This window comes from Silurus aristotelis, assembly GCF_946808225.1.
Source record: "Silurus aristotelis genome assembly, chromosome: 8".
In the NCBI taxonomy this organism is placed as follows: Eukaryota; Metazoa; Chordata; class Actinopteri; order Siluriformes; family Siluridae; genus Silurus; species Silurus aristotelis.
The window spans coordinates 6775296-6802565 of NC_139581.1; the positions used below are offsets into that span (position 1 = coordinate 6775296).

At 34.5% G+C, this 27270-nt stretch overlaps 1 protein-coding gene across 1 annotated transcript; it reads right to left on the bottom strand.

Moving 5' to 3' along the window:
* wdr95 (WD40 repeat domain 95) lies at positions 1-26207 on the bottom strand. Its single transcript, XM_083547824.1, has 30 exons — positions 26108-26207; positions 24758-25016; positions 22140-22193; positions 21968-22051; positions 21722-21787; positions 18720-18950; positions 17627-17712; positions 17239-17331; positions 16980-17025; positions 16842-16888; positions 15568-15685; positions 15315-15384; positions 14656-14896; positions 14126-14231; positions 13719-13870; positions 10114-10216; positions 8130-8236; positions 7923-8002; positions 6704-6758; positions 6551-6596; positions 5891-5950; positions 5490-5652; positions 3894-3992; positions 2639-2697; positions 2415-2553; positions 2286-2325; positions 2110-2198; positions 1418-1590; positions 1121-1218; positions 1-1003 (listed from the first exon to the last, which is right to left on the bottom strand). Exons 1-30 carry the CDS (start codon positions 26173-26175, stop codon positions 796-798), a joined length of 3240 nt encoding a protein of 1079 aa, XP_083403950.1. The 5' UTR covers positions 26176-26207; the 3' UTR covers positions 1-795.
* Positions 26208-27270: the final 1063 nt, after the last annotated feature.

Below are 27270 nucleotides of genomic sequence, written 5' to 3' on the forward strand. Positions count from 1 at the left end.
TGTAAAGCTTTGGTGGAACTATATAGCTCTGTTTCAATTATAGCTTACTTTAAACTATAGCTTTGTTTAAATGAAAGCTCTGCTCTAAAAGGCGATTAAAGGGGTCATTCCTGATCTAACAATCTCGATCTCTAGAGAACAGTGACAGTCATGTAGACAAGCCTCATATGTACTGGTCTATAATGGCTGATTTGTGTTCTTACTATACCGTTTCATTTCAGACAGACTAACCTAAATTTAGAGTAACCTGCCTGACAGGGAACAGCAAATAAAGGGTCCACAAGAGGTCTCCATGGAGTGTACCAAAATTCTACCAAATTAAAATAATAAAAAAAGAAAATCAGCCACAAAGGAGACCACCTGCAATAGCGCCTCTGCATAAATCATCTACAGCCTACATAGTAACCGACATTTTTCTTTTTCTTTCTTTATTTTTAAAACATAATTTATTTATGCCAGTGTGATTTGCTAAAAATAGTGATTTAATTAATAATTTATTTTAGTTTTCATGTATCTTAAACTAAGCGTATGTTATATTCTGAGAAAAATGTATGCAAGAATGAAACAAATACATAAGAAATAAATGAGCGAATTTTGTATTTTTGTGATATTTTATATCAGTACTGGAAAGTACTTGCTTATAGTGTGTACAATTTAAAGTAGCCTAACACAACATTTAATTTACGATTAGAATTGCTGCATCACATCTCCAGGGTTCTGCTTAGTTCTCCTGAACTTGTTTTCCCTGTATTTATGTGGCTATTATGTTCTTTAGAATAATCCATTTTGTTTATATCATTGTCTCTTGAGCTGCCTTGAATTTCCTGCATTCTTTTCATCCAACGAAATGCTTCTGAAGGGGTCAATCCCTGCAAGCGAGAGGTCTGGCTTCTCACATGTAGTAGGGACATTAACAATCTCGAAATACCGCAGATTGTAGTGGGCCTTAAGGCCCCCGTGGTTTAGGTGCTTGTTGGAGTGCTTGAATATTTCATGTCGCAGTCTACAAAGCCAGAAGGGAAAAATGAGTTCAGAGAACACTGAGTCATATTTCACTATGTATGTTGTAATGTGCATTTTAATGCTAACATGCATTATAAAGACTATGAAGCAAGCATACCTTTTTCCACATTTAGGATATAGAGAGTTAATCTTTTCCATGATTTCTTTGTGGCTGGATCTTGTCAATGGGGATGTAATGGTAGTGGGTACATCTATCTGCAAAGACACCAGAGCTTTATATTAGGATCATACACACTGAATCATAAAACACATCTTACCATATGACTGACTACATGGTAGCATGGCATATGGTAGTGTGTGTTCATGATTCAGTGTGTATGATCTTAATCTGAAACTTTGGTGTCATTGCACCGCATTTAGATTTAGCATCCTATATTGTTAGCATTGTAGTTACCTCACTATTTGTGCATTTAGATTTTGTAGAGCTGTGATCATCTAATGGAGTTGACTTGCCAATCGCATGTGAAGGCATGCTCAGAGGATCTACTAGAATCTCATAGGGAACAGCAGGGTGCTGCCATGATGATGCAGTCTGGAGGCTCCATTGATCAGGCTGTCCAAAGGTTCCTGAAGTGTTTGAGCATAGTATGAATTTTTACACACACATACACACACAAATACATGCCAGAATTTAAATGCAGTGAAATTTAATAACCTGACCACTGATTTGAGATTCATGAAATGCAACCTCATGTTGCATTTACATAAACTGGAAAATAGGAATAGAAAAATACACAATAAAGGCCAAAGAATTTGTTAAAAAATAATAATCAAATCCATAAGTTTTTTTAAAACATCCCATTCCCCTATATGGTTATATTAACCTACACTCTTTTGGAAAGGTTTTCCACTAAACTAAAAGGGATTTGCACATTTGACAATTGTCACCTAAATTAAGTGTTAACCTATGAGCTATGAGTAACCTAGGCAGAATGGTAGAAACAATTTAATCTGGCAACCCTGATTTTTATATATAATAGTTTTACTCCAGTATTTTAATATTGGATAACACAGCGATCCAGAGAGGTGGTAGGATAAGACAGACAGTTTACAAGGCGGTTTATGTTTATTAGATATTTATATTACCTATAAACTCGCCATGGATGCTCCATAAACGCACTGTGCAATCCAGAGAGGAGGTGAGCAGAACTTGGTCATTCTCAACAATCTGCAAGCTTGAAAAAAACATACAAGTCAGTAAAATTGCGACCTTTTAAAAAAACATGATGATTATGAACTGAACACAATGCCCGGCTGCCTACCCAGTGATGCTACTAATGTGTCCTCGCCAAAAGTTAAGGGCTGTAATGAAAATAATGTTATTATAGCTAATCTTTGAAATCACATTTTGATCCAAGATCTTTTGAATGGGTGAAGGAAAAGGGCATTACTTTTTGGATGGCTTTGTTCATGGGTGATGGCACAATCCTTAATGTCGTAAACACAGATGTAGCCGATATGATCGGCAGCAAAGAGGAGGCGGTCGTCTTGTGTGACGGCCAGTTTTGTGACCTGCTGCTGGTGTCTTGACTGAAAAATAAACAAATATGTCAACATTTGTTCTTCTCATTGGCTTTTAAGAACGTTTAAGGTTAAGAATGATGATGACACATACCGCCATAAAAGAGGTAAAACATTTCCCTCCATTCGACACGTTCCAGAAATGAACATAACCTATAAAATACCAAATATGCATCAAAATACTTGAGCAAGCCATTTACTAGTATTTACATTATGTACTTAAACACTTGAGAAGGTCCCTGTTCGTTTCATTTAAGCAAGGGCTGAAAGTGTCTTTTATGTGAAATCTTACAGCAGTCCATTTACATTCTTACTCAATGGAAATCATTTAGGCATGTAAATAGTAAATCTGAACATACAAACATTAAACCTACATTGAAACCTAAGTCACACAAAAAAGGAAAAACCTAACAAGTAGAATTTTACTAGCTAGTTTTTTTTAAATCAGTACTACGCTTTAATTGTCGCTTATGAACATTATCTGATCATTTAAGAAAATATATCTTTGGGAACTCTGTTCTCTTATACCATGCACTCTCACACTTTATGTACATTACTGATTTGTATCCTTATTTATTACCCATTCTGTCTATACTGTCTCATATTGTCTGTATTGTCTTGTATAGTCTGGTTTTGTCTTGTTTTGTCTGTTTTGTCATGTATAGGTTTTATTTATGTCTGTACTTTTTAGAGTCACAAACAGCTGGAACCAAATTCAATAAACCTGATTCTGATTCTGATTATTCACACCTAGTTATGACCCTATTGTCTTGATCTGAATTTAACTGCCTGCTACAATACCATCTATGGATAAAGGTTTGTGGATAGCACAACATGACATGGCCACATGTAGACCATCCCTAGACTTTGCTGGCACAAAGTCTTTGTGTACTTTAGCATTACAATTTCTCTTTACTGGATCCTGCACAGCAACTTGACATCATTCCCAGTGAACACATTCGGGATGAACTGTAACACCAAATGCACACATTTCTGATATCAGTGCCTGGCTGCACTAATCCCCACAGCCACAGCCCCAAATCTAATGGAAAGACTTTTCAAAAATGTGGAGGTTATTAGAACAGGGAAGTGAGGTCTAAATCTGGAATGGAATGTTCAAAAAGCACAAATGTTATGGCCAGGTATGCACAAACCTTCATCTGTATAGAGTAAATACAGTTTATCAAAAAGGATTCTTAGTAATCTGAGTGTTTAGAAGAAAATAACATTCAAATCCATAATTCTACAACAACGTCTGAGCTTTTTTGAATTATTATTATTATTATAGTATGTTCTGACTCTGTTGATCATTATCATTAACCAACTCTTAACTCTTCAGTGAAATTCACCTTCAGTTCCAGAGGACAGGAGAGATGCAGCTGAATTGAATGCTGAATCTAACGCCCGGGTCTTTAAGAAAACTAGATTCAGCACACTTCTTTTCACAACTACACAGAAAGAAAACACAATACAGATAGGAATAATTACAAATCTTTACTAATGGGAGTTGTTATTATTATAATTTTAAAGAAAAGGAGTGGCGTTTGGATGAAAAGTAACCTCTCATTAAAGAAATTAAGATATACTGTACATGCGTTAATATAATGCTATATGTTTATATAATATTGCTTGCGCTTTTCATTTATATTCCATTCAACACCCTTGGAATAAAAATATATTTCAATATTTCCTGGTTGAGCACCCCTCCACCCATTTCCAATGCACTACATTTGTACAAAGCAACAGGGTGTAAAAAGGGTCTGTGAGACATTAGAGCCCCAGCTTTAGCTACCCTAAAAGATGTTAAATTCTATTTTGAAAAGGCATTATTTTCAATTCCTATGGTGAAGAGTTCTCACTGTGAAGGACCGAGGCATGGGAGGAAGTAAAGCACCTCCATGACCACTTCAAAATAGACCGCACAACAGGATTCATTAAAAACAGCTGTTTTGGAGCCTGTTTGGAGAGCAGAGACAGAGCTAAAGAACTGCAAGCAGCCTATTATACATTTATTTTCTGTTTTTGTTAATGTTTGGTTGTTGTGTGTGTGTGTGTGTGTGTGTGTGTCTGCTTGAACATTGGTCAAACATTGGTCATGTTTCTAAATAAATAAATAAGTAATTAAATAAATAATATACATATTTTGCACTATAATCTCTTAATTGTAAAAATTAATTGTAAAAAAATGTTGAACACGTGATAGTCAAAGACAGGTAACAATAAAATATATTAAAATACGGTATGCATACAGTGTATAATTAAATACAGTATTTATAATTTAGCACACAAAGAGATTTTTTTTGTATATTGTATATTAATTGTAGAAAATAGGTAAAGAAAAAACGCTGTTTTGCTCTTGATCGAAATTGAATTTCTTACGATTTAAATAGTTTCCCTACTTCAGAAAAAAATATAAATATATTTCAGCTTGTAATCTTAAAATCATTTAACGTAAAGAGACAATTTATCAAATTAAGCAGTAAAAGCTCTGTTTGATTTAAAATGTCTGAATCTAAAACCTGGCAAGTTGATGGATACCTGTCCTATCACCATAAAAGGCAGATGAAATTCAGTTAAAAGAAGTGAATTGACTGAATTAATTAATGTGCAATCAACAGAGATTAGTCATGTGAAGAGATTTGTGTTTAAATGCTCTGAGTGACTTACCTCGGGTGATAAAACCTAGACTAATGATGCCTATAATCAACTCATTTTGCAATAATTGTATTTTTTACATAAGTAGAGTAAACCTTTTTTTAGATTTTAGATTAATTAGATTTAAAAATTAGATTACAATATAGAGTGACAGGGGAAACCCTTTTCAGTTTCAGCCTTTGACAATGTTAACTATATTTCAGCTTAGTTTTCGGAAATGTTGTTATCATTGTCAAACTTGACCATGTCAAGCATTTCCTTAGACCGTCACACTTAATACACAAGAGTACCTTCAGCATGGTCTGCATGTGGAGGCAGAGGTGTAAGAAAGCGACACAAGATATGTCCAGAAACCACGTTCCACACAATGATTTCTCCGTCATAGCTGCCGGTCGCAATCAGAGTGGGGGGACACTGGGCTATACATAAAATGTCCTCTTTGTGTCCCTTTTTCTAGTAGAGAATGAAATGTTAATCAGTATATGGCAAAGGATAGTGGAACAGTGATTTTTAATGGGTTGTTGTTTGTTTTTGCTGCATTCTGGGGAACAAAATCATTGCAGGGTTTCAAATTGTGCTTTAGGAACACAGGAGATTCAGGAAACAATGGTGATATTTGTGTTGTAAAATTTTTTTAAAGACTCTGCCATGTTCATAAACCTAAAATGTTTGTTCAGCTTTGTGTACATACCAGGTCTTCTGGCCATGACGGTTGTGGCCTTTGAACATGACGAGTGTCACCAGGAATATCCTACAAACACAACTAATTGTACATTTTTAGGGAAAAACAACAATTCAATCATTTCAGTAAAACCTGTATTTATATATGTATATATATAAATATAGGTTGTACAATGAATGGGGGGGGGGGGGGGGGTCAAAATAATCTTTTCCTGCTTATGCAACACTAATTCAGATTGTAGGTCTGACAACCCTGATTTTAAATGTAAAGCGCTAACGGATTGTCAAAAAGTGATGAAAAGCAATTATATTCTTGTTTACCTGTAAAACATTTAAAACCTTCTAAACAAAATCCACTTCTGGACAGATCTGATGCATGTATTTGTTCATATTAACTTGCATGCTCTAAGCCGAGGTTTTCCTTCCAGCTTCTAATTTGTGGAGTGTGTTTTGAATAATGCATTATCACACCCAGCAAAATGAAGAGCGAGCATAAAGAGAAGGTGCGAGAGAAGCAGTAAATGAAAAATGCTAATGCGCTGCACAGCGATAAACAGGAGAGTGGTGAAGGGAAGCAGGTCACAGCAGTCAGTTTTTTTATGAGAGCCATCTGGGGAATTAAGCTGATATGAAATGGGAATGCTGGTCTGCCTTGGGCCTTTATACTCACTAAGTAAACGTCAATCCTTCGACCCCAGCCAACCGACATCACAAATCTGCCAGGATAAATTTGAGCCATGATTCAGCTAAAAATATGAAAAACAATAAAAAGAAGAAGGAGAAAAAAAAAGAAATATGTTTTGTGTTGAAAGTGTAGGTTTACTTGTTTGTGTGCACTTGCAGATAGGAGCAGTCACAGATCTCAGTGCTTTTATCTTCTACAGAGAAACACAGAAGCGCCATTTTTAATTTACATCAACAGGTTATAAAAAGGTGGCGTGTTAATCTTGATGATCTGTTAGCAAAGCTGGTTTACCAAGATAGCAATTTAACTGTATTCTTAGAGGAAGAATCATGTGAAACATTTCACATAAGATCAAATGCTTTTCCCCAGGTGATTATGTAAAATAAATTGTGATCACAATAGTATGCCTTGTAATTGCACATTTGAATTCAAGTACTCAAGTAACAGTTTTTGTATAGTATACAAATAATTAGTGTGTAAAAGTATAAAACATGACAAATTGGAAATATTTTTCACCTGTAGTCATGCAATAATCCAACATGGCAATCATGGGGCAGTCGTGCAATGTATAAAATAATGTAAATTCAGGTCTTCACATGAAGGTCAAATCACACACCAGATTAGGAGAAAAAGTGTGATATTGGTGACCAACCACGGCATGATTGTTGCCAAAAATAAGATGATTAGAGTATTTAAGAAAATCTCTTAGGATTTTTACAGGCAGCAAAGAATTGTTGACAGAAAGCGATAATTTACACAACCACTCTTTACAAGTATGGTGAGCAGAAAAGCATCTTGATACTCAAAACAATCAGATTTTAAAGGGGAGGGGCTGCAACAACAAATCAGACTGCATCAGATTCCACACTTGCCAGTTAAGAACTGGAGTCGAAGACCACAGTGTTCAAAGATTTGCCAAAACTGGCCAGTTAAAGATGGGTAATGAATTACCTGGTATGAATGTTCAGGTCTACAGATGTTCCTAATAAAGTGGACAGCAAGTGTACATTTATTTCAGGTCCAGCAATTCAGTGATCCACTATTTTCCCAAAGACTTATTGTCCTTTATAATTTAATTTATCTCTTTAATTTATCTAATTAAACTTAATTGCATTCAGATAACCAGAGTAGTTGTTTAGTCAGATTTGCTCTATTGGACTAGAGCTAAATTAGGATGCAATTTAGAGCATTACTCAAGTACACAACTTGTCTTTTTGTAAAGACATCTTTAGATAGAATTCAAAGTAAGGCTGAGTGTATATATATATTGTCTTTTTTTGCCAGACTATAAACTGTGGTGCATTTTCCTGCATTTTCTTTTAAAAACCTACCTCTAACTTAGTTTACTGCACCTCACCTCGTCTCAGTGTCTTTAGGCAGTGGCCATTGTGGAAGTTCCAGATTTTGAGACAGCCATCTCTGCCACCTGTTACTAATCTTCAAAACAAAAGAATCATTAAATAATGTGGAAAGAATGAAAAATGAATGGCAAAATGTGATGTCATATACATGCAATACTGCATGAAGGCAAAAAAATAAAAAATTAAATAAATACTAAACAGACCTTCTTCCTTTTGGATCAAATGCCATGCAGGTTATTGCTGAAACTCCATGAGCACCTCCATACTCAAAGAGCTGACTTCCTGTGTCCATGTCCCAAACTTTTACAATCTGAAATATAGCAAACCATGTTCTTAGTGAAGAAGACCTACAACAGCCAAAAAAAGCAAAAATGTAGATATTAAGGATTCAAGTAGTGGAATAAATACATAGCAGCATGATAACTAGCTACTATGTTTGTTGTTTAATTATGTAGCTGGCTTAATTATGTAGCTAGCTACTTTTTATAACATGTACCGGTGTTTACCATTTTTACATAACCATTTAAAAATCCTACAAGTAACAACAGTCAAACTGTTGTATCATCAGGCACCATCAAAAAAAACGTTTTTTTTTTTTTTTTTTTTCATTCTAGGTAAGAAAGCACACAAACCAAATCAAATAATATATACTGACGTCAACATCAAAGACATTAAGTACCTATTTAATGACACACAAAAATGTGAGAAGCTTACGATTTACTTATGTATTTGGATATTGTTAGCTACAGTTGCTGATTAAGTTAAGAAGGTTATCAGTGCTGTTTATTATAAACAATGAAGCATTGCGTTAATAAAATAGTAACTGTTTTCATGGAGTATGGCTAGTACACTCATGTACACCAACCAAGCATAACTTTATGGCTTTATTAGACTTAACATTATTATGACCACCTGCCTAATATTGTGTGGGTTCCCCTTTTGTTTAACAAACAGTCCTGACTCATCCAGCATTAACAGCATTAACAGTAGCTCGTCTGTTGAACCGAACCTCACGGGCCAATCTTTTTGCTTCCTACGTGCAGCAATAACCCTGCTGCCGGTACACCATTGTGTTCCTTCTTTGGACCACTTTTGATACTTAGTGACCACTGCAGACCTGGAACACCGTACAAGAGCTACAATTTTGGAGATGCTCTGACCCAGTTGTCTAGCCATCACAATTTGGCCCTTGTCAAACTTACTCAAATCCTTACACTTGCTAATTATTTCTGCTTCTAACACATCAACTTAAAAAAAGAGAATTTTCACTTGCTGCGTAATACATCCCATCCACTAACAGGTGCCAAGATAAAGAGATAATCAGTGTTATTTACTTATCGGTCATAATGTTATAATGTCATAATATTATCCCTGATAAGTGTATAGATTTGGATAGATAGAGCACTTTACTCATCCCAGCAGATATTCACAAAAGTCATCATCAGTCATACCAAGGATGAAAAAGATTACATATATTAACAACTATTTCACAGCAAATACCAAAATGTACTAAACATTTGCAACTATATGGCCAATAACTAGCTAGAGAATTCTTTAGTAGCTAGTGTAGTTAAGGTACGTTTCTTAGTAGCTAGCTACTAAGCAACTAATTTAGTTTGACTATAGCTTAGCTATATTATATCCAAAAGAGTCTAAAGGAGCCTAAGCATTTGAAATCACAATCATCTGGTCATTAGCAAATATTAAATTCAAGCCAATTATTCAATAATACAGTACACTACATGGTGTTGTACTGCTGTGGCTCAAAAAAGGTTTGGGGGCACTCAGGGGACATTTTGGTGTTTTTTTCTATTCTTATATTTCTTATAGCTCTTAACCAGTTTGATGGTAAATGTGAATTGGGTGTAATCTTACTAAAGTAGTGTAGTATTTGGACTATTATCAATAGGGACTTTGTAATTTTTCCCATAATTAAATGTCCCTGAATGCAAAAAAGAATTAATGTGTGCTAAAACGTCTTTAAAAATCTGAATAAACAGCTTTGTTCAGCACATCATTAAACAAACTCCTGTTCAGACACACTGCGTCATCGAACACACTGCTGTTCACATACAGCGCATCATCAAACACACTGCTGTTCACACCCAGTGCATAGCAGCACCTCATCACATCACCAGAGGAGTGTATGCTTTGTACAGGTGTTTCTAAAAATTTATTTGTACTTACTGACGCATCAGTGCAGCTCACCACCTGCCGAAACTCCTGACTGTATCCGCAGCACAGCACTGCCTCCTTATGGGAAACGATATGGCTGCCTTCAGGCTGTGATCTGACATGCACAAAGAAAAATGGAAGCACATTGAAGAATAGTTCATTTTATTTCACGCCATATGTATAAATAAGTCTTACGGTTTAAATCGTTTTGAAGAAACTAGCTATTTCCTTCCCATCATATGAATGCTACCAATCAGCAAATCACTAAGCCGGCTATCACATCTTCTTAAATTACTGCTTATCACAGGCCAGTTGAACATCCTTCACTGGAGAGTGCAAATGGCATTCATGATTGGAGACCCTCATTTTTCTTGGACCATTTTCTATTATATAGATTTATAGTTACATTAATATTGTCCATGAAGCATGTCAGTTCCTTTTATCACTCACATAATGGCAACCATAAACAGCTATAAACTTCCTTACTTTATTCTTTACAGTTTCAGGAATGGCTTTACTTTTAATGTTACAAAAAACTCCCACTGGAGACTGCTCCAAAAAACTTTTGAAAATCTGTTTAAAGTTATATAATTTGCAATATAAGTCACTACAAATGAGTTGTTAGTATAGAGAAAGAAAAAAAAATACATTTGAAAAAACATTACTCAAATACCACTGGTGAATCAGATTTGAGATTTTAACAGTTCTCTAGTATAAACTAAATAAATATATGATTAATTATGTATTGTTTTGGAGTGTGTAATATTAGTACCAGCATATCTGAAAAACAAATTCATGTTTTTTTAGGTCACAAAATGGATTCATGCATCCTGTTGAATTTCTTTAAAGATGTAACAAAAGAAGCTATGTTACAGGTAGGCAATATTTCATTGTAGTGTTTTTCTTTTTTTTGTGGAGGTTAAAAGCTTCTTGTCTTGATGGCAATCAATACAATACATCAATACATTTTCTTTTCACTGAAATTAACCAGTATTCCCATCACTACAGATTAACTGATTTAATAGATGTCCACAATCGGCTAGCTGTGCACCAATCCACAGAGGAGAATGACATTATTTCCATTCAGAGAGCAGGGCCAATTAGCCTCTCTTGGGTTCCTGGCCACATACGGCTGTGGCATATGCAGGAGAAATAATGGATTGATTTTGTTATTAATTAAATAAACATTTAAATGTTTTTAAAATAATAGAAACATATACAGTATATATATATTTTTTACATACTACAAATACAGGGTTTATCGAAAAAGCACATTAGAAACATTAACTACTAATGATAGTCTGTTAAACCAGAGTGCAGAGGTCTACAGTATGTGTGATGGCCTCGAAAAACCTTCCCATGTTCAAATTTGGACATTTTTCCTTCTATATAGTTCTGAAATGTACAGGCTACAAAACTTAAATTTAACATCTAATAAATCAAAGATAAAAATCTATCTGAGTTACCAGTGTTTATTATATATCTGCCTATATTCACAGCTTTGGTATTCTGAAAGAAGGAAATACTGTATAAAAAAATCTTTTTTTAATAGTCTGTAGCAGAGGTGGCAGAAGTACACACATCCTTCACTTAAATAGAAGTAAAGATACTCATGTTTAAGTTCTGACTACACTTTTTTAAGTTAAAGTAAAGAAATTTGGTTTCTGACATATACTTAAGTAAAATTTAGCCACTAATACTAAGTGTTTTAGTGTCATGCTGGGAACTGGACCTCACATTGAGTAAAACATTTAATCGTGATTAATCGCACGATTGTAACGAGTTAACTCACACATTTTTATCTGTTCTAAATATACCTTAAATTAATGTTTCACGTTTTTAATACTCTAATCAACATGGGCATGGACAAATATGGATGCTTAATGCAAATGTATGTTTATTATTAGTGAAACCAAATTCAACCTAGAGCATAAATACAAAATATTCTTGTAAATGCTTTAATAATTATGGGGTATTAAATTACATAAATCATCAGGACAACAAATTGAACCTTTGTTATGTTCCACACAGCCGGTTAACGAGGTGATTTCGGAGAAACTGTACACAATAACACATATAATATTTATTCATTCATTTTCTCCCGCTTATCCGTAATCCGGGTCACGGGGGCAGCAGTCTAAGCAGGCCCCCGCCTTGGACTGCTGCCCAATCCTCACAGCACCGTCCCTTACGGTCCCTCCTGCAGGTGGTGAGCCCACGGGAAGAACCCATATAATAAAATAAAATAAAATATTTTGTCATGGATATTCGATGTGAATTGGTTTCGAGCTTTCTATTCATATATTTAGTATGTCTGTGCGACAAGTATTCACTAAGATTCAGGTTGTTTTATTTATGTGTCTGTGAAGAGAGGAGACAAGGATGGCAGAGAGCGCACTCTGTCTGTATTTTACAAAAGCACAGTGTTTTGTTATTATGAGTGTGTACACATACAAGTATACCCTTTACAGATTCGAATAATGTATTGATATTATCTGTACGATCAAAAAAGACAGTCATTTAAGTTTGTTTTGGTGTTATGAGGAAATAATGCCACGAAACGCGCCGGCTCGTTTGTCGACACCAGAGGGTTCTTTGCCAGATGTGTGCATCATGCGGATTTTGAGACTTGCCGTATCAGTAAGTTTTCTAATAAAAAAAAAAAATAATAAATCCAGTGGTTTTTTTATTTAGTTGTCAGAGTAAAGAAATGACGTCGAAAATAAACGTGTGTAGCATTGAAGGTTTTAAACTCGCCTCTTTTAAATTTATTTATTTATATTTTAAATTATAAAAATGGTCAAACAGAAATGTGCGCTGCTGTAAATAAAATTGGTGCCGTTAAAAGTAATTAGCATTAACGAGTTCATTTTGACAGCCACAATTAATATATTAATACAAAACGAATTTCTAATTTTGTTATCTAATGAATGTTTCCAGGCTGAACATCCACCATATAGAACACAAGCAGAGAAAAGATGATGATCAGGTGATTGGGGAAGTGTCTGTTATCAGTCATCTACGTTACCTCCAGACTTCTTGTTGCCTTCTGACTTGCTCATTCCTAGCTTCATAAACTAGTCTATGTCAGTGGTGTGTAAGCGCCAGAAAATGATACACCAGTGGTAGATTAAAAACGCCGTCCAATGACCGGAAATATGTTGATGGGCTAAAAATGGTCAGTCTGGTTTGAAAATGTAAGAAGTAGAAAGTACAGATATTTGTGTAAAATTGTAATGAGTAAAAGTAAAAAGTTAGTTGAAGTAAAGTACTGATACCAAAAAAATTTATTTAAGGACAGTACCAAAGTATTTGTACTTTGTTACTTACCACCTCTAAACTGTAGTTATGTTTTCTCATAAAAGTGGTGTTTAAGCATGTCACTGACAGCTTTTAATAAATATAATTAGATAGATGTTTCTGTCAGGGAACCACCAGCCTTGCCTCTCCTCAACACCCCGCCCGCACGGAGTGATGCTACTGCTTTTCTCTGCTCTTCTCTGTACAAACTCATTAAACCTTGCAAAGTGCTACTTCGTTTTCCGCCTGTGTTTGTCCGGCCTGACAGATTCCCTATTTTGTGCTCTAGTTGAAAGCATGCTGTACACTGAACCTACTTGGTTTTGAGGGAGAGTAAAGCGAGTGAATCAGTTGCTACATATAGGCTCTTTGCTGTAGGGAAATACAGGCAGGCCGACAACTCTCCACGCAGATAACTCGCTTTGGGATGGGCATCGAACAGACAGCACTGATCTTCTATATCCCATATCTAAATAAATAAACAAACAAAAACACGATAGAAAAAAAAAATGTCAGTGTGTCTGGGTGAATTTTCTTATTTATTTGAAGCTAGGCAAATTTAATGGAATATTTGTTCATGTTAAAATTCTATGTCATGGATTCTTTTATACAAATCTCAAATTTATGCCAAATTTTATGTCAGTTCAATCAGCATAGGAATAAATATTTGCATCTCCAATTGTATTGTGAAATTTGTGTCAAAACAGAAGGATTTTTCACTAACCCTGGCAGTGCTGTCTGTGGAGACGGAGAAAATGCGGCTGTCCTCTAAGGAGATACGCAGATAGAAGATGGGAGCAGTATGACCTTTCAGAATTCCTATGGGCCTCCTATCATTGGCAGAGCATTAAACATAGATGTACCACTGCTATTCAAAACATAGAAAGATCAAGTCTATTACTGTCACACCAAAGAACAGGGAGGTCATGCAAACACATTTCAAAATTAAAAACAACTCTGGGATGCTAATGAGCAGTGTCTGCCAACTCCATTTTTGGTTTTAATTTGCATTTGCAGTACTATGAGATACATATACAGAAATTAACTTTGTTTTACACGATAACTATATAGTACTCACCCAATATGGATGCTCTTACTCGCAATTCTTATACATTTAAGATTCTACTTGATATTTATTTTAAATCCATTATATCAAAAAGCAGTATAGCAACATGGTTCCATCTAACTGGGGAAGATACCTCGTCACTCATAAGATATAGGCATTACTATTTATGGCAAAACTCATGCTCTTACTCTGGAACATAAGGATTCCACATGCGTATTATTCTGTCCATCCCGCCTGTCACCAGGAGATTATGCCTCTTGCACAGATCAAAGGTCTTGACTCCTTTATATATGGAAAAGATGGTTTGGTCACATGGTGCTCTTGGCTGAGGGCTGCTGATGCTGAAAACCACTTTTTTGGGTTTAGCCTCATGCATCTCCTTAATCTCCTTTAACTGCTGTTCAATATTGGTGGATGGCTGAATGCAACCTTGGGGAAAAATATATGTACATTATAAATAAATGTAATAAAATAATTAAGCTCTATAAATAATATTAAATTCTCATAGCACCTTTTCTGTATAATGGCATGCTATTCAAATGAGATTAAATGGAATTTCATTACACCGAGCTCCCTCAACTGGCAATAAATAATCGGATTAATTGCCGAGTAAGTACAGAGACCTATTCTCTAAAGTCTGATTGAAAAATTAAAACAAAAAACATACTATTTTCAGACTTTAATGAGCATTAAAGAGAAATGATAATCACTATGTTCCCATAGGCAGTGCAGTTGAAAGCAGCCTTTTGTCTGTGATAGATTCTGTATGCAACGCTCAAGTTTAGCACATACTAATGATCATTATGAATGAACAGAACAGCACAGAGGTTCATTTTTTATATCTTACCTATAACAAGAGCAGAGGCTTCATGGTTTGATGTGGATACAATTGCAGGAATGCTATTAATGTATTTCAGCTGAAATGACAAGTTAATTTCTTTTTAAATCATATATTTGTAATAAGAAATTGTTTAATTGTGTACTCCCCATTGCCAATTATTCAAAAGAATCTAACAAGTTAACAGTTATGTTCCTCTAATATGCTTCAATGTAATGTTACATATAAGATTCTTTATAGTACTACAGAAAAAAATTCTTACCTCTGTTACCCAGTCTTGATGTACTTTCCATCTAATATACGTCACATTTGGTGACTGGACTGCGAAATCGATGCTGATACTGGGCACATTTTCAACCTTCGTCAATTTCTTCCACATCCTATAGGGAATTTTATAATAAAGCATAACTTATAGGGGCAGTGTGTAATATTAGCATCCTCTGATGCCTATAATTGCAATAAAAAAGCACCAACAACATTGTTTCTTTAATTCCACCAATATTTAAAATACGTGTTTCCTTTTAAGGAAAGTGGCTCCTCTCTTACAACTGAGGGGGAACTTATTTCAGGGTCAGAAAATATACCTTTAAGAAACTAAAATTGCAAAACACAAATATTACAGAAAACATAAAAAGAAAAATGATCATCTTGAGCATCTACATAAAAATAGCTTTTTCCCAAAAAAATATAAATAAATAAATTGTATATTGTTTATACTCAGATTTATTCTGCCTATTTTAATTGACTGATTCATATTGGTTTAACCTACAATTTACTGTTTATAAACTACTGTTTATTACATTTTAGTTGGAACACCTGTACAGCTGTTCAGCTAACCCTAGCCCCAGCATGAAACACTCTAGTTCTCTGGTTCGCTCATCAACAGGCTGTTCAACATGAAAAAATGATGCCCATTAGCTTGTTTTACATCATTCTGTATGATTTCTAAAGAGAGTTTCTAAAATTATCTATGCTTAAATCAGCGTTCTTGGCACCATTACCCATGCGTTTTTAAGCTTTCATGATGAACATCTGAATTATTTTCGGCTTTTTCTCTGCTGCATGAACAAGCAGATGAGGCTGGTGAGGATATGAGGATATATATATGAAGAACTTCAAGGAAATGCCTTAGTTAATTTGTGGAAAACTTGTTCTGGTAGCATGGTATAGACACGACAAAAACTCCTTTAACTGTTGAGCAGTGAAGATGACATTATTTCAGAATTGTTCAATTTTTTATAAATTGTTCTCTAATTTTGATCTCCAGTGTGTGTGTATATATATATATATATATATATATATATATATATATATATATATATATATATATATATATATATGTGTGTGTGTGTGTGTGTGTGTGTGTGTGTGTGTGTGTGTGTGCGCGCGTGTGTGTGCATGTATATATAAATAATCTATTCATATGGTTTATCAATTTTAAAATACTCCTTTATGAATATAAGACTATGCATAATTAACTTTAAGTCTTTGAAAGCAAGCAAGATCCAAATAAGGACAATTAATATGTGTGTTTACCTCAGTGTCTCCCCCACAGATGTCATTAGTATGATATTCACACAGCCCTAGGATGAAAAAGCTACATAATTGAACAAACTAATGTCATGAACTTCATTGCACATCTGCTAAATGTGTATTCATTAGGAATGTGTATACCTGAGTATCACCATATATAATGGCACATTCATCAGAGCCAGTATAACTATAGAGAGATGAGAATAAAACCACTAAAATCTCACAGGAAGTATAAGGCTATTTGTTAAAAGAACACTGAAGTACATAGTAGCTTTATTATCTAGTGCAATGTATATTTTATTATGGGCTTTTTTAATAAGCATTTAACCTAGGTCCTTGACTGCATTTTGCAGAAAATGATCTTATAATGTACTGTATATGCTTGTGAAAGTGCTCTCACCAGTAGTCTAATTTCAGAGGCATGGTTTCCAGGGAGTTTATCTGGCAGTAAGGTTCGAGTGAAGAAAGCTCATACAGCTGAATTTCTCTGTCCCTAAGGCACAGAAAATAATATTAACATTTCAAGCACATCAAGTCTCAAATGTATAAACTGACCTCTCTGGGACATCCTCAAGAAATGAGATAAATGTTATTCACTGCAATGGGGTAATAAAACAGCTTTTGCCTTAGCCTAATTTGAACCAAACCTGAGGCAATTAAGGTTCTGATAGAGTTGGACTTCTTCAAAGGAATCAATAAGAGTTTAGTATCACATCATATCAGCACCCAACTGATGATCATCAGGCTTTAAGAAAAGTTTATTCAACAAATAAACAGCAATAACTCACCCAGTTCCAATGATCAGCTTGTTGTACTGTGGCATTACGATAAAATCAGTCGCCCACTTTGGGGTCCGTCCAATGGGTCGCTCATACTTGATAAAACAGAAATAAATCCTATTAAATAGAACACACTTTTATTCATTGGGTTATATTGTGTCTTTCTAAAAGCCATGGCAACTAGACATACAATCTCCTTAGACAATCAGCAGTAAAATGGTTTATAATAAACACTCAATAACTTTAAAGATGATACCATTGGATTCCATTGTTGAGACAAGAAAATAGAAAAAAAAAAAAAAAAATTAAAAATTAAAAAAAAAAAAATAAATAAATAAATAAATAAATATATATATATATATATATATATATATATATATATATATATATATATATATATATATATATATATAAAGAGAGAGAGAGAGAGAGAGAGAGAGAGAGAGAGAGAGAGAGAGAGAGAGAGCCTAAAATCATTATGTTGAATACAAAACGTTGTTTGGAGTGGTGTAAAGCAAATCTCCTGTTTTGAAGGAAAGAAAATGTGTTCTTTCAGGTGATTATGGTGGCAGAGGGATAATAGTCAGGCTATGTTTTAACGTTTGGGAAAGGCCTATTAGTTCCAATGAATGGTAACACTAATGCTACAGCATACAAAGAGATTTTGGACAACTTGGTAGAAATGACTTGTTCCAGTATGTGTGCACCTGTAAAAGCATGGTTTGTCAAATTGGGTGTAAATGTGCTCCAATGGTTTGCACAAAGCCCTGACAACCTCATTGACCACCTTTGGTCTGAATTGGAATGTACAAACCTTTTGTGATCAAAACCTAAAAGCCAACATTATGCATAACTCTATGAGGCCAGCTTTTATGGTTAGAATTAAGTAGCATGTTCAATACTCTAATTCACAAGATGCTGGCTTCTCAGAAATATAGCGGTTTTTAGAAACATAAATGTGTAGTACAATATTGGTCATATTTTGTCATTCAGATTTCTTTGTATCATCTTATAAAGTTCCTAATAAAGTTCTTATGATTATGAACAAGTAATATTAATGTATTATTTCTAGATATAAAATCACATTATATATGTTACTCACAAACACACTTTTGTTCTTCCTCAGCTGAAGTTTAGGGCTCCAGTAGTTGACTGTCCCGTCTTCTCTTACAGTCACTATGGCTGCACCAGGGGTGGGATGGATCCTCAGAATGGGCTCACCATGCATCAGGGGCTTTATTTTGGCTGGCAGGATAAAGGCTGCCTGCTTAGCTCGGACCACCGACTCCTCTTTTTCTGTGTACTCCAGCTGCATGTATGTGCAGAACTCATCCTAATTAAACCCACATATTACATTTTGATTAGAAACATTTAAACTTTTAATATTTTGAAATTGTTGCAAAAACATTTTAGACCTAAATCTGGATAAAGATTTGTATTGTATGTGTCTTTCGGCTTCTCCCGTTAGGAGTCGCCACAGCGGACCATCCGCATATTTGATTTGGCACATGTTTTTACGCTGGATGCCCTTCCTAACTCAACCCTTCCTATTTATCCGGGCTTGGGACCGGCACTAAGAGTGGCTGGGGTTGGTTCTCTGACCGGGGATCGAACCCGGGCCGCAGCGGTGAGAGCGCCGCATCCTAACCACTAGACCATATTGACTAGGATAAATGCCCTAAGACAAAAGAAACAAAACTTAAAATGGGGTAATGTGGTTATAAATAATTTCTGTAGTAGTAATAATAATAATAATAATAATAATAATAATAATAATAATAATAACATTTTGTAATTGCATATGGTTAATTTTGACCTTTTGGGTAATTCTAATGGGCATTTTGACCATTTGAAAGTAAATACTACAAATATTAAATGCCCAAATTTTTATTGATTACAATTTTATTAGAAAGATTTTTATGTAATATGTCTTTTGCTGGAGATTCATTTAGGATAAATAATTAGCAAAATAGTCATGTAGGGTGGGACATGATGACCCAGCTTGTTTAATTCTTTAAAAATACTGAATTTACTTGCGTACTAAATATACATGTATTTTTAATTGTAGACAAATCCCCTTTTCGGACATTGTACTGTATAACATAAACAGTAGGTTTACTGATCTGTGCTATTTTGTGTTTTTGTGTAACGGTCCTACACTGTCTTGTATTGTCTGTTTTATCTTGCACTGTTGGCACTAGGTTGCACACGATGCACTTTATGTGGCAAGGACAACTTACTTACTTCTTAGCTCTTGGTTGTGTGATGTAGAACTACATTGTTTTTTTTGTAGCACCAGGGTTCTGGAGAAATGTTTGATTTCTCTGTGTATTGCATTAGCTATATATGGTTGGAATAATGGAACAGAGTGTGTTATAGGATGAGAAAAGGATATTACAGTTACAGTAGTTACCAATATACAGTATTTGGGTGAGTTGCTCCAGTAATGCTTGAGACTTTAGCATAAGCTGTTAGTACACAATATCTATGCATGGCAGCATTCATGGAAAATCTTTCAGAAAAGTTTTTAATAAATGTATGTGTGAAAAAATTGCATACAAGCATAAAAAGAAGTGTTAAGGAGCAGATGGAGCAACAGCTTTACAGACGCATACAGTATAAAAAAATTGTTTCTTGAATTAATTGTTTTTCTTCTTAAGAGCCCAGCAGTTTTTTTAAATGTTTCCAACCCAGATGATTAGCACCTTAGGCAATGTTTCATATGAGTTTGCTCATATTGCTTTAATAGATTAGAAGTTAGTAGGGGTGTAATGGTACATGTATTCATACTGAAATGTTTTCGGTACAGGGCTTTTGGTTCTGCATACATGTACCAAATGCAATCCATTTTACGGGCGTAGTTAAAATTTAAGTTTCCTCAGGAAAGTATTAAGTGGTGGACCGCAAGTTTGTTTTAGTCTCCACCTCACACTTTGTCATTTTTGTTATTTATATTATTAACTTGAAAACGTACACAACAATTCCAGGGGTATTAAAAGAAACTAGAGTTAGCGCAGTGTCACTGTGGCTACTCACTCCGTACAGGAAATAAGATTTATTTTGTACATACATGAAAACGCTAAAGAATCCATAGCGCTAGCATTATCTGCTGATCATAAAGCTAGTAGCTAATGCTAGTTAGCTAATGCTAGTAGCTAATGCTATTTAGCTAAATTCTTTAGCATTTTATGTCCAGCTTCAAAAAATTTATGTTAAAAGGAGAAAGTCCTGACAATTCTTCATATCGAGAGAGTGAATGAGTAAAGGATGGAAAGAATGAAGATATCTGTTAAAGTATGCTGGAATAAGAACAGAATAAGAAATAAGAACAGTTAAGAAAAACATATTTTTTGAAAATTAGGTATTAAATGTAAAACACACACAAACACACACATATGCACAGCCCAAATGGGGTCTAACAAATGTAAACTATTGAATTAATGTAACTATTTAATTTACATTAATGTTTCCATTAATTTTGTTTTATTTAATCAATTTAATTTGTGACAATTTAATTGTTTACTCAGTTTAATCAATATAATAAAAAGTGTATTGCATTAATTAGAATGTTTCTATTTTATTATATATATATATATATATATATATATATATATATATATATATATATATATATATATATATATATATATATATATATATATATATATATATAATATAATATTATTTTATATATTATTTAACCAAACATGCATTTTATTTAAAATTGTTTTAAAAATGTAAACTGTTCAAATGTTGATGATCACAAATGTTAATAATAATAAACTGTGTTAATAAAAAAAAGAGAAGCAATTTTATGTTTTGCATTTCTTCCCCCTAACTGTACTGGAAATAAACCGACCCGTGACTTAAAAACTGAGGTATATATGGAACCATGGGTTTTGTGTACCATTACACCGATATTAGTTAGTAATTGATTACTGATTGTATTGATTATTAGTTATTTTGTGTCTTTTTCAGTCCTTGAGACTCCTTTATTATGAGAGTGTATGAAAAATATGCACTGGTACATTAGCTAAAAAATTTCCCTTCTCTGACTGTGTAAGCTGGAGTCAATTGAATATAAAAGCTTTGTATTATTCATACCCATCCGATGCTGTTTCTTCCAGAGTAATCAATCTTCATGAAGAGCTCACGGATTTGTGCATCGTTCTTAAAGGGGTCCGAGGGGAATAGAATGAGAGGGATTGAGAGAGTAGATACAATGTGAATGGTTTTTGTTTTATGGAAAATAATTGAAATGTTATCTGCATAATCAAACAAAACACTTCAGGAATAAATGACTAAATGGGAATGATATCATCTTTCAGCAGTGATTGCATTGTGACTTACAATGGCAGGCAAACCCAAACACTTCTTAAGGACATGACAAAAGTGAGGGAGATCCAGAAATCTGGTACCAGCATTTTCAAATTCCTGCCCGAAGAAACACTTGGGTTACTTCTTTTGTAATGCAAAACACACACACACAGACCCACACAATGTGATGATTTATCTGGTTTACCTCAAATGCCAATTTCAGCTTTGTGAGACTTTCAAGGGACACCTTCTGCTCAATCTGCAGTGAAAAAAAAAAAATTCTTATTTTCTCATTGATGATGTGAGTTCACTAAACAGAAATAACTGTGACACAAGACTTTATCTGAACTCCAAACCACCACCTGTAATGTTCCTGCAGATTTTCCTTGGTAACCTTTGAGGAAAAAAAAATATATTTGTGCCGAAGCTCGTCCAGCATGCAGACTTTCATGTCTGTGATCTGAGGCAATTATTTTTTTTTCTCTGCCTTAACAAGCTATATTTCTTTTCAAGTTATTTTAAGGCCAAGGTGAATAAGACCAGAACACTGCAGAGAAATAAAACACACACACTTTAAATTGGCAAAGCGAGCAAATAATCTGAGCGTACCAGCCAATTAATGAAATCTGAGTGCTGTTTAACAAGAAAGAACAAGAGATGAAGAAACAATCGGTATGAGAGATGTATTGAAATTCAAGAGGTTCACAGGGTGGGGGAATGAAGTATAATATTTTGGTGGGTACGGAGACAGCCAAACAAAAAATTACCTAGTATCCCTGTTCATGGAATTTAATACATTTGACATACTAGTTTCTTGGCAACATAACATTATAATTTTTCCTTTGATTTAAGAAATATTTAGACAGCAAAAAAAATTACTGTATTATGGAATATGTATTATGTCTGTCTAACAATAGATCAACAATGAAACTAGTTTGATAAAAGCACAGATATGCCTGCCATAATTAGTTGTTCCTTTCTACATCAACCTGTCTATTAGCAGGAACATAAGAACGCAATGGAAGCGAAGCACAGACAGGTTCATGCTATTACTTATTTAGCGGTAGTGTAACAGAGTAAATGACATACGGAAACATGTCTAGTGATTCTCAGTGAAATTTTTTTATTATCTTTTAACTAATGGACATGGAACTACTTCTGAGTCAAACAGAATTAAAAAAAAAAAAAAAAAAGAAAAAGAAAAAGGAAACACAATCAAAATCAAAATTAATATTGTAAAGAATGAGAACCCAGTAAGTGGATAAAATTTTTCAATAATTAATGGAAAATGAATATATTTTTAATCCCCTGTTTTTGTAACAGCTTAATTACAGTAATGCTTTTCTTTAAATCTTTTACTTAAATATTTCTCTTGTTTTTAATTAGGAAAAATAACTGAAGATGATTATGATTATATTCATTTGCTGGTTAATTAGTTTTCTAAGCATAAAATACCCTATCCACTAAAGATACCTGTGCTTAAAAAGATGAATATGAATCCATAAATTCAGAATTTCAGCTTTAATTTTGTGATATTTGCATGTACACATGTTTTTATGTGAGTAAAGTATGTGAACAGATAACGCTAAAGAAATTGTTTATAGCAACAAAACACTTTTGACGTTCTGACAAGCTGATATTAATAAATAAAATGTTAATATTGTCACTGACAACACTGCCCATTTTTTTTTATTCCTAGCTAGCTAATGAAATGCAGGCCGTGCCACATCTGTGAAAATAAATATCATAATGCTAATTAATTAGACAAATTAACATATATGTCAAAATATTACAGAAAACATATTCAGGGATAATTTTAGGATTTCTTTGGCACACTGAGTATGTGCAAACAATTTTATGAGTTAGGAAATAAATTACTTGTATAAACAAAAACAAAAATAAACAAAATTGACACTTTGGCATTTTATAAGCAATGGCACTCTGTGAAATGTTTAACATGAATATATTGTCCACCATTATAATCACTGACCATGAGGGATTTTGTTGGCTTTTTGATCTGACAGCTGATAAATTAAAGGATTTTAAATTGGATTTAAAATGGAATTTCTGGCCATTGCATTTGAGGATGACTGACTCTATTATTCTTTTAACTCAAATACACTAATAAGTGGGAATTGGTAATTGTTCCAAATAATACTGTTTGGGCAATAAGGTATTTACGATTTAGTACTTTTTTTATGAAATGGTTTTCTGTTCCTCAGATTTGAAACATCAAGAAGATTTGCTTTACAAGATAAAGGTTAAGGTAAATCATGGTTATACATTACAAACTATTAAGAAAGCTGTTGCCTTTTTTCTTTTTATATTTTTTCTGACCCATTTTAATCAGATAAAAACAACAGAAATAAAGTCTGATCGTAGCAACAAAAATAGCAGGTATGAAGCTGCTGGAGTCGAAAATGTACTTTATATGCAAAATCCCATCTGTTCTGTTTGGCATTAATTCATCAAGTACTCTGTGGCATAGATCACCAGAAACACTCTTGTATAAATAAGCAACAGTGTTTATTCTGGAACACTTTTGGTTGCAAAAACATAAAATAAATTGTTGCATTAATAACTATCATGACATCACTATGTAGGGGAAGCTGGTATCATATTGAAGAAGAAGGTCTGCTTCACTGGAAAGCAAGTCCTGAGAGGTGATTGGAGTGGCTATATATAATATTACAATAATACAAGAGAAGACATCTTGAAGATATGGAACAAATAACCTTTTCGCAATGCACTCTGGCTGAAATACACAAGTGAAAAGAAAGAAATTGCTACAAAATTTACTATAGCAGTGTAAAATTACTTTACCTTAAATTTAGAGATGCAAGGACTATGAACACAGTACTGGCTGAATTTCGCACTGTCTCCAAAAAGTATTGTATGCCGTCTGTGCTTTTGCCTTAGAAGTTCTTTTTCCAGCCACTCTGGCTTCAAGCTTTTCCCAGAACGTGTCTCAATCAGATCAGATCTTCCACTCGGGACTGCAACACTTCCAGCTCTACATTCGGTTTGCCTTGACAAGCTGTTGACAGTGGCTCCACACACAGGTCTGAGTTCAGTCTGAAGACTGCAGCAGAAAAAATAGTGCAACTACATCATCCATATACAAATTAAATGCTAATCTTGAGGAAATGTCATTATTAATAATGAAGAATGGTAAAGAAGTGGAACTAAAATGTACTTAATTGTGTATGTATGACATGCATCTGTACAAATTAGATACTATACAAACCCTTTTTTATATGGAGGAGTAGTGAAAAGAAAGTCATTATTTACAAACCCAATATAAAAATCCTATTTGGAAAAGGCAGAAAAAGGTTTCTGGTCTGAAGAGATGAAAACATTTTTTTGCCCTTGGCACAAAGCCCTCAGTTTGGTGTAATAACCTCACATCATTCTTAGAACAATATCCACAATGAAGCAAGGTGGTAGTAGCATCATAGTATTCAATGGGGACTGGGAACAAGATGGATGGAGCTAAATAGAAAGCAATTCTAGAAGAGCCTCTGGATGTATCATTGATGATAGAAAAAAATGAGCAAACAAGAAGCCTGCTAGACATAATATGTCCACTGAATTCAAGAACTGGGATTAAATTAGTTAAATGGGATTAAATCTGTCATTTATTTAAAACGAATCAGTGCAGATTAATATTTGTAACCCTTAGGTTTTGATGATATTTTAAACTACTGCTTTTACATTTAAGTGTGCCAGACTGACAGAGAAAATTTGAAACCTCCTAGATTAGATCTGTTCACCCAGTAACACTAGGGGGCTAAGGCTAATCAAATCAACGTCAGCCGAAACCTTCAAACTCGTTCATCATAACGCAAAACAATTAGTCCTCAAGGACACACAGTGATGTGGATAGTGCTCATTTTAAAAGCTTCTTCCAGCATCATGTAAACGTGCGCTGTTGCTTTGCTCTCCTGGCAACTGCAAACAATCATTAAACACCAGAGGAGGGAGAGCACAAGAAGATATGCTTAGTAATACCTGAATACAAAAAACCTCTTGTCCTTAATACTGAGGAAAAGGCAAAGAACTAGAATCGCAGAACAAATAGCAGCAAGGGCTGTTGGGAAACAGCAATGAGAGCCTGATTTGCCTGAATGAGGATCCTTGTAGAACTAAGGCAAGTAAATCAAATCAGAGTACCTGGTTACGTTTCGGGTCTCAATTTTACCCGCAGCAGAAGTGGGACGAGTTTTATTTCCCAGCAGCATCTCTGGAAGAGTTTTAATGACTTGTGCAAAGGTTTTCCTCGGTCTCAGCTGTTTCTTGGCTTGTGTTGTTTGCTAAAAACTGAGCAGGAGCTATGGTTGCACACAGTCCAGCCCACATCTCACCTGAGTCTCGTGTTACCTGATATTTGAGCCGCCCTTCTGAAACAGTGCAGTGGTCCCCTGCCTGCTCCTTTGTGTATTTAAAACCTTTTAGCAGCTTTGTCTTATTACAAGACTAATAGGTTATAATTTTAGAAAATAAAATAAAAAATTAAAGAAGAAAAATTATTTTACTATTCTATATACACTTTATTTTCAAGGGTAGGCTCAACCATTTTCAACTATCATTTTTTTTTTTTTAATCATTGCAGTCAATATTAAATCCAAGTGCATGACCTCAGAGTTACACAGGTTGTCAAAGTCATCAAAATGTAGACACATATGTGTACACATTTAAACTTTCAGAACAATAATTTCATAATATTACATATACAAAATATTGTGTACCAGAATAGGTGTGTAAATCCTCCATTTTGTCAAGGTTCGATTGAGCAAACACAGAAAACAAAAGAAGACAAAAGAAAACAAAGCAAAGGTGCTTTATACTTGTCATGTACTTTACAGCATAGTGAAATCCCATATGCCAGAGATGTTAGGAAGCCTGGGTCAGAGTACAGGGTCAGCCATATTACAGCACAACTAGAACACAGTGGGTTAAGTACTTTGCTCAATGGCCCCAAGAGGGGCAGCTTGGCGATATCGGGGCTTGAACCCCCGATCAGTAACCCAGAGACAGTGTGTGTGTCTTAGTATGTTTTATTTCTCTTAAACTGCAGAAAGTGGTAGAAGAACTTTTTTTATTGAGCTCTGAAAAACACAATCTGTATTTTAACCATTTATAGTGAAGCACAGATAAGGTTCCCTGGTGGTCTAGTGGTTACGATGCGGCGCTCTCAATGCTGCGGCCTGGGTTCGATCCCCGGTCAGGGAATCAATCCCAGCCATTAGGGTTGGACAAGCCTTAGTGCCGGTCCCAAGCCCGGATAAATGGGGAGGGTTGCGTTAGGAAGGGCATCCAGCGTAAAAACATGTGCC

Bases quoted from the DNA above. Each gene is read 5' to 3' on its own strand.
- wdr95 (XM_083547824.1), bottom strand. From the start codon at position 26,175: ATGCTGCTGGGAAATAAAACTCGTCCCACTTCTGCTGCGGGTAAAATT. The intron at 6,759-7,922 runs GTGAGGTGCAGT...GTTTCTCTGTAG, and splicing joins CCTAAAGACACTGAGACGAG to AAGATAAAAGCACTGAGATC. The intron at 2,698-3,893 runs GTGAATTTCACT...GGTATTTTATAG, and splicing joins CCTGTCCTCTGGAACTGAAG to GTTATGTTCATTTCTGGAAC.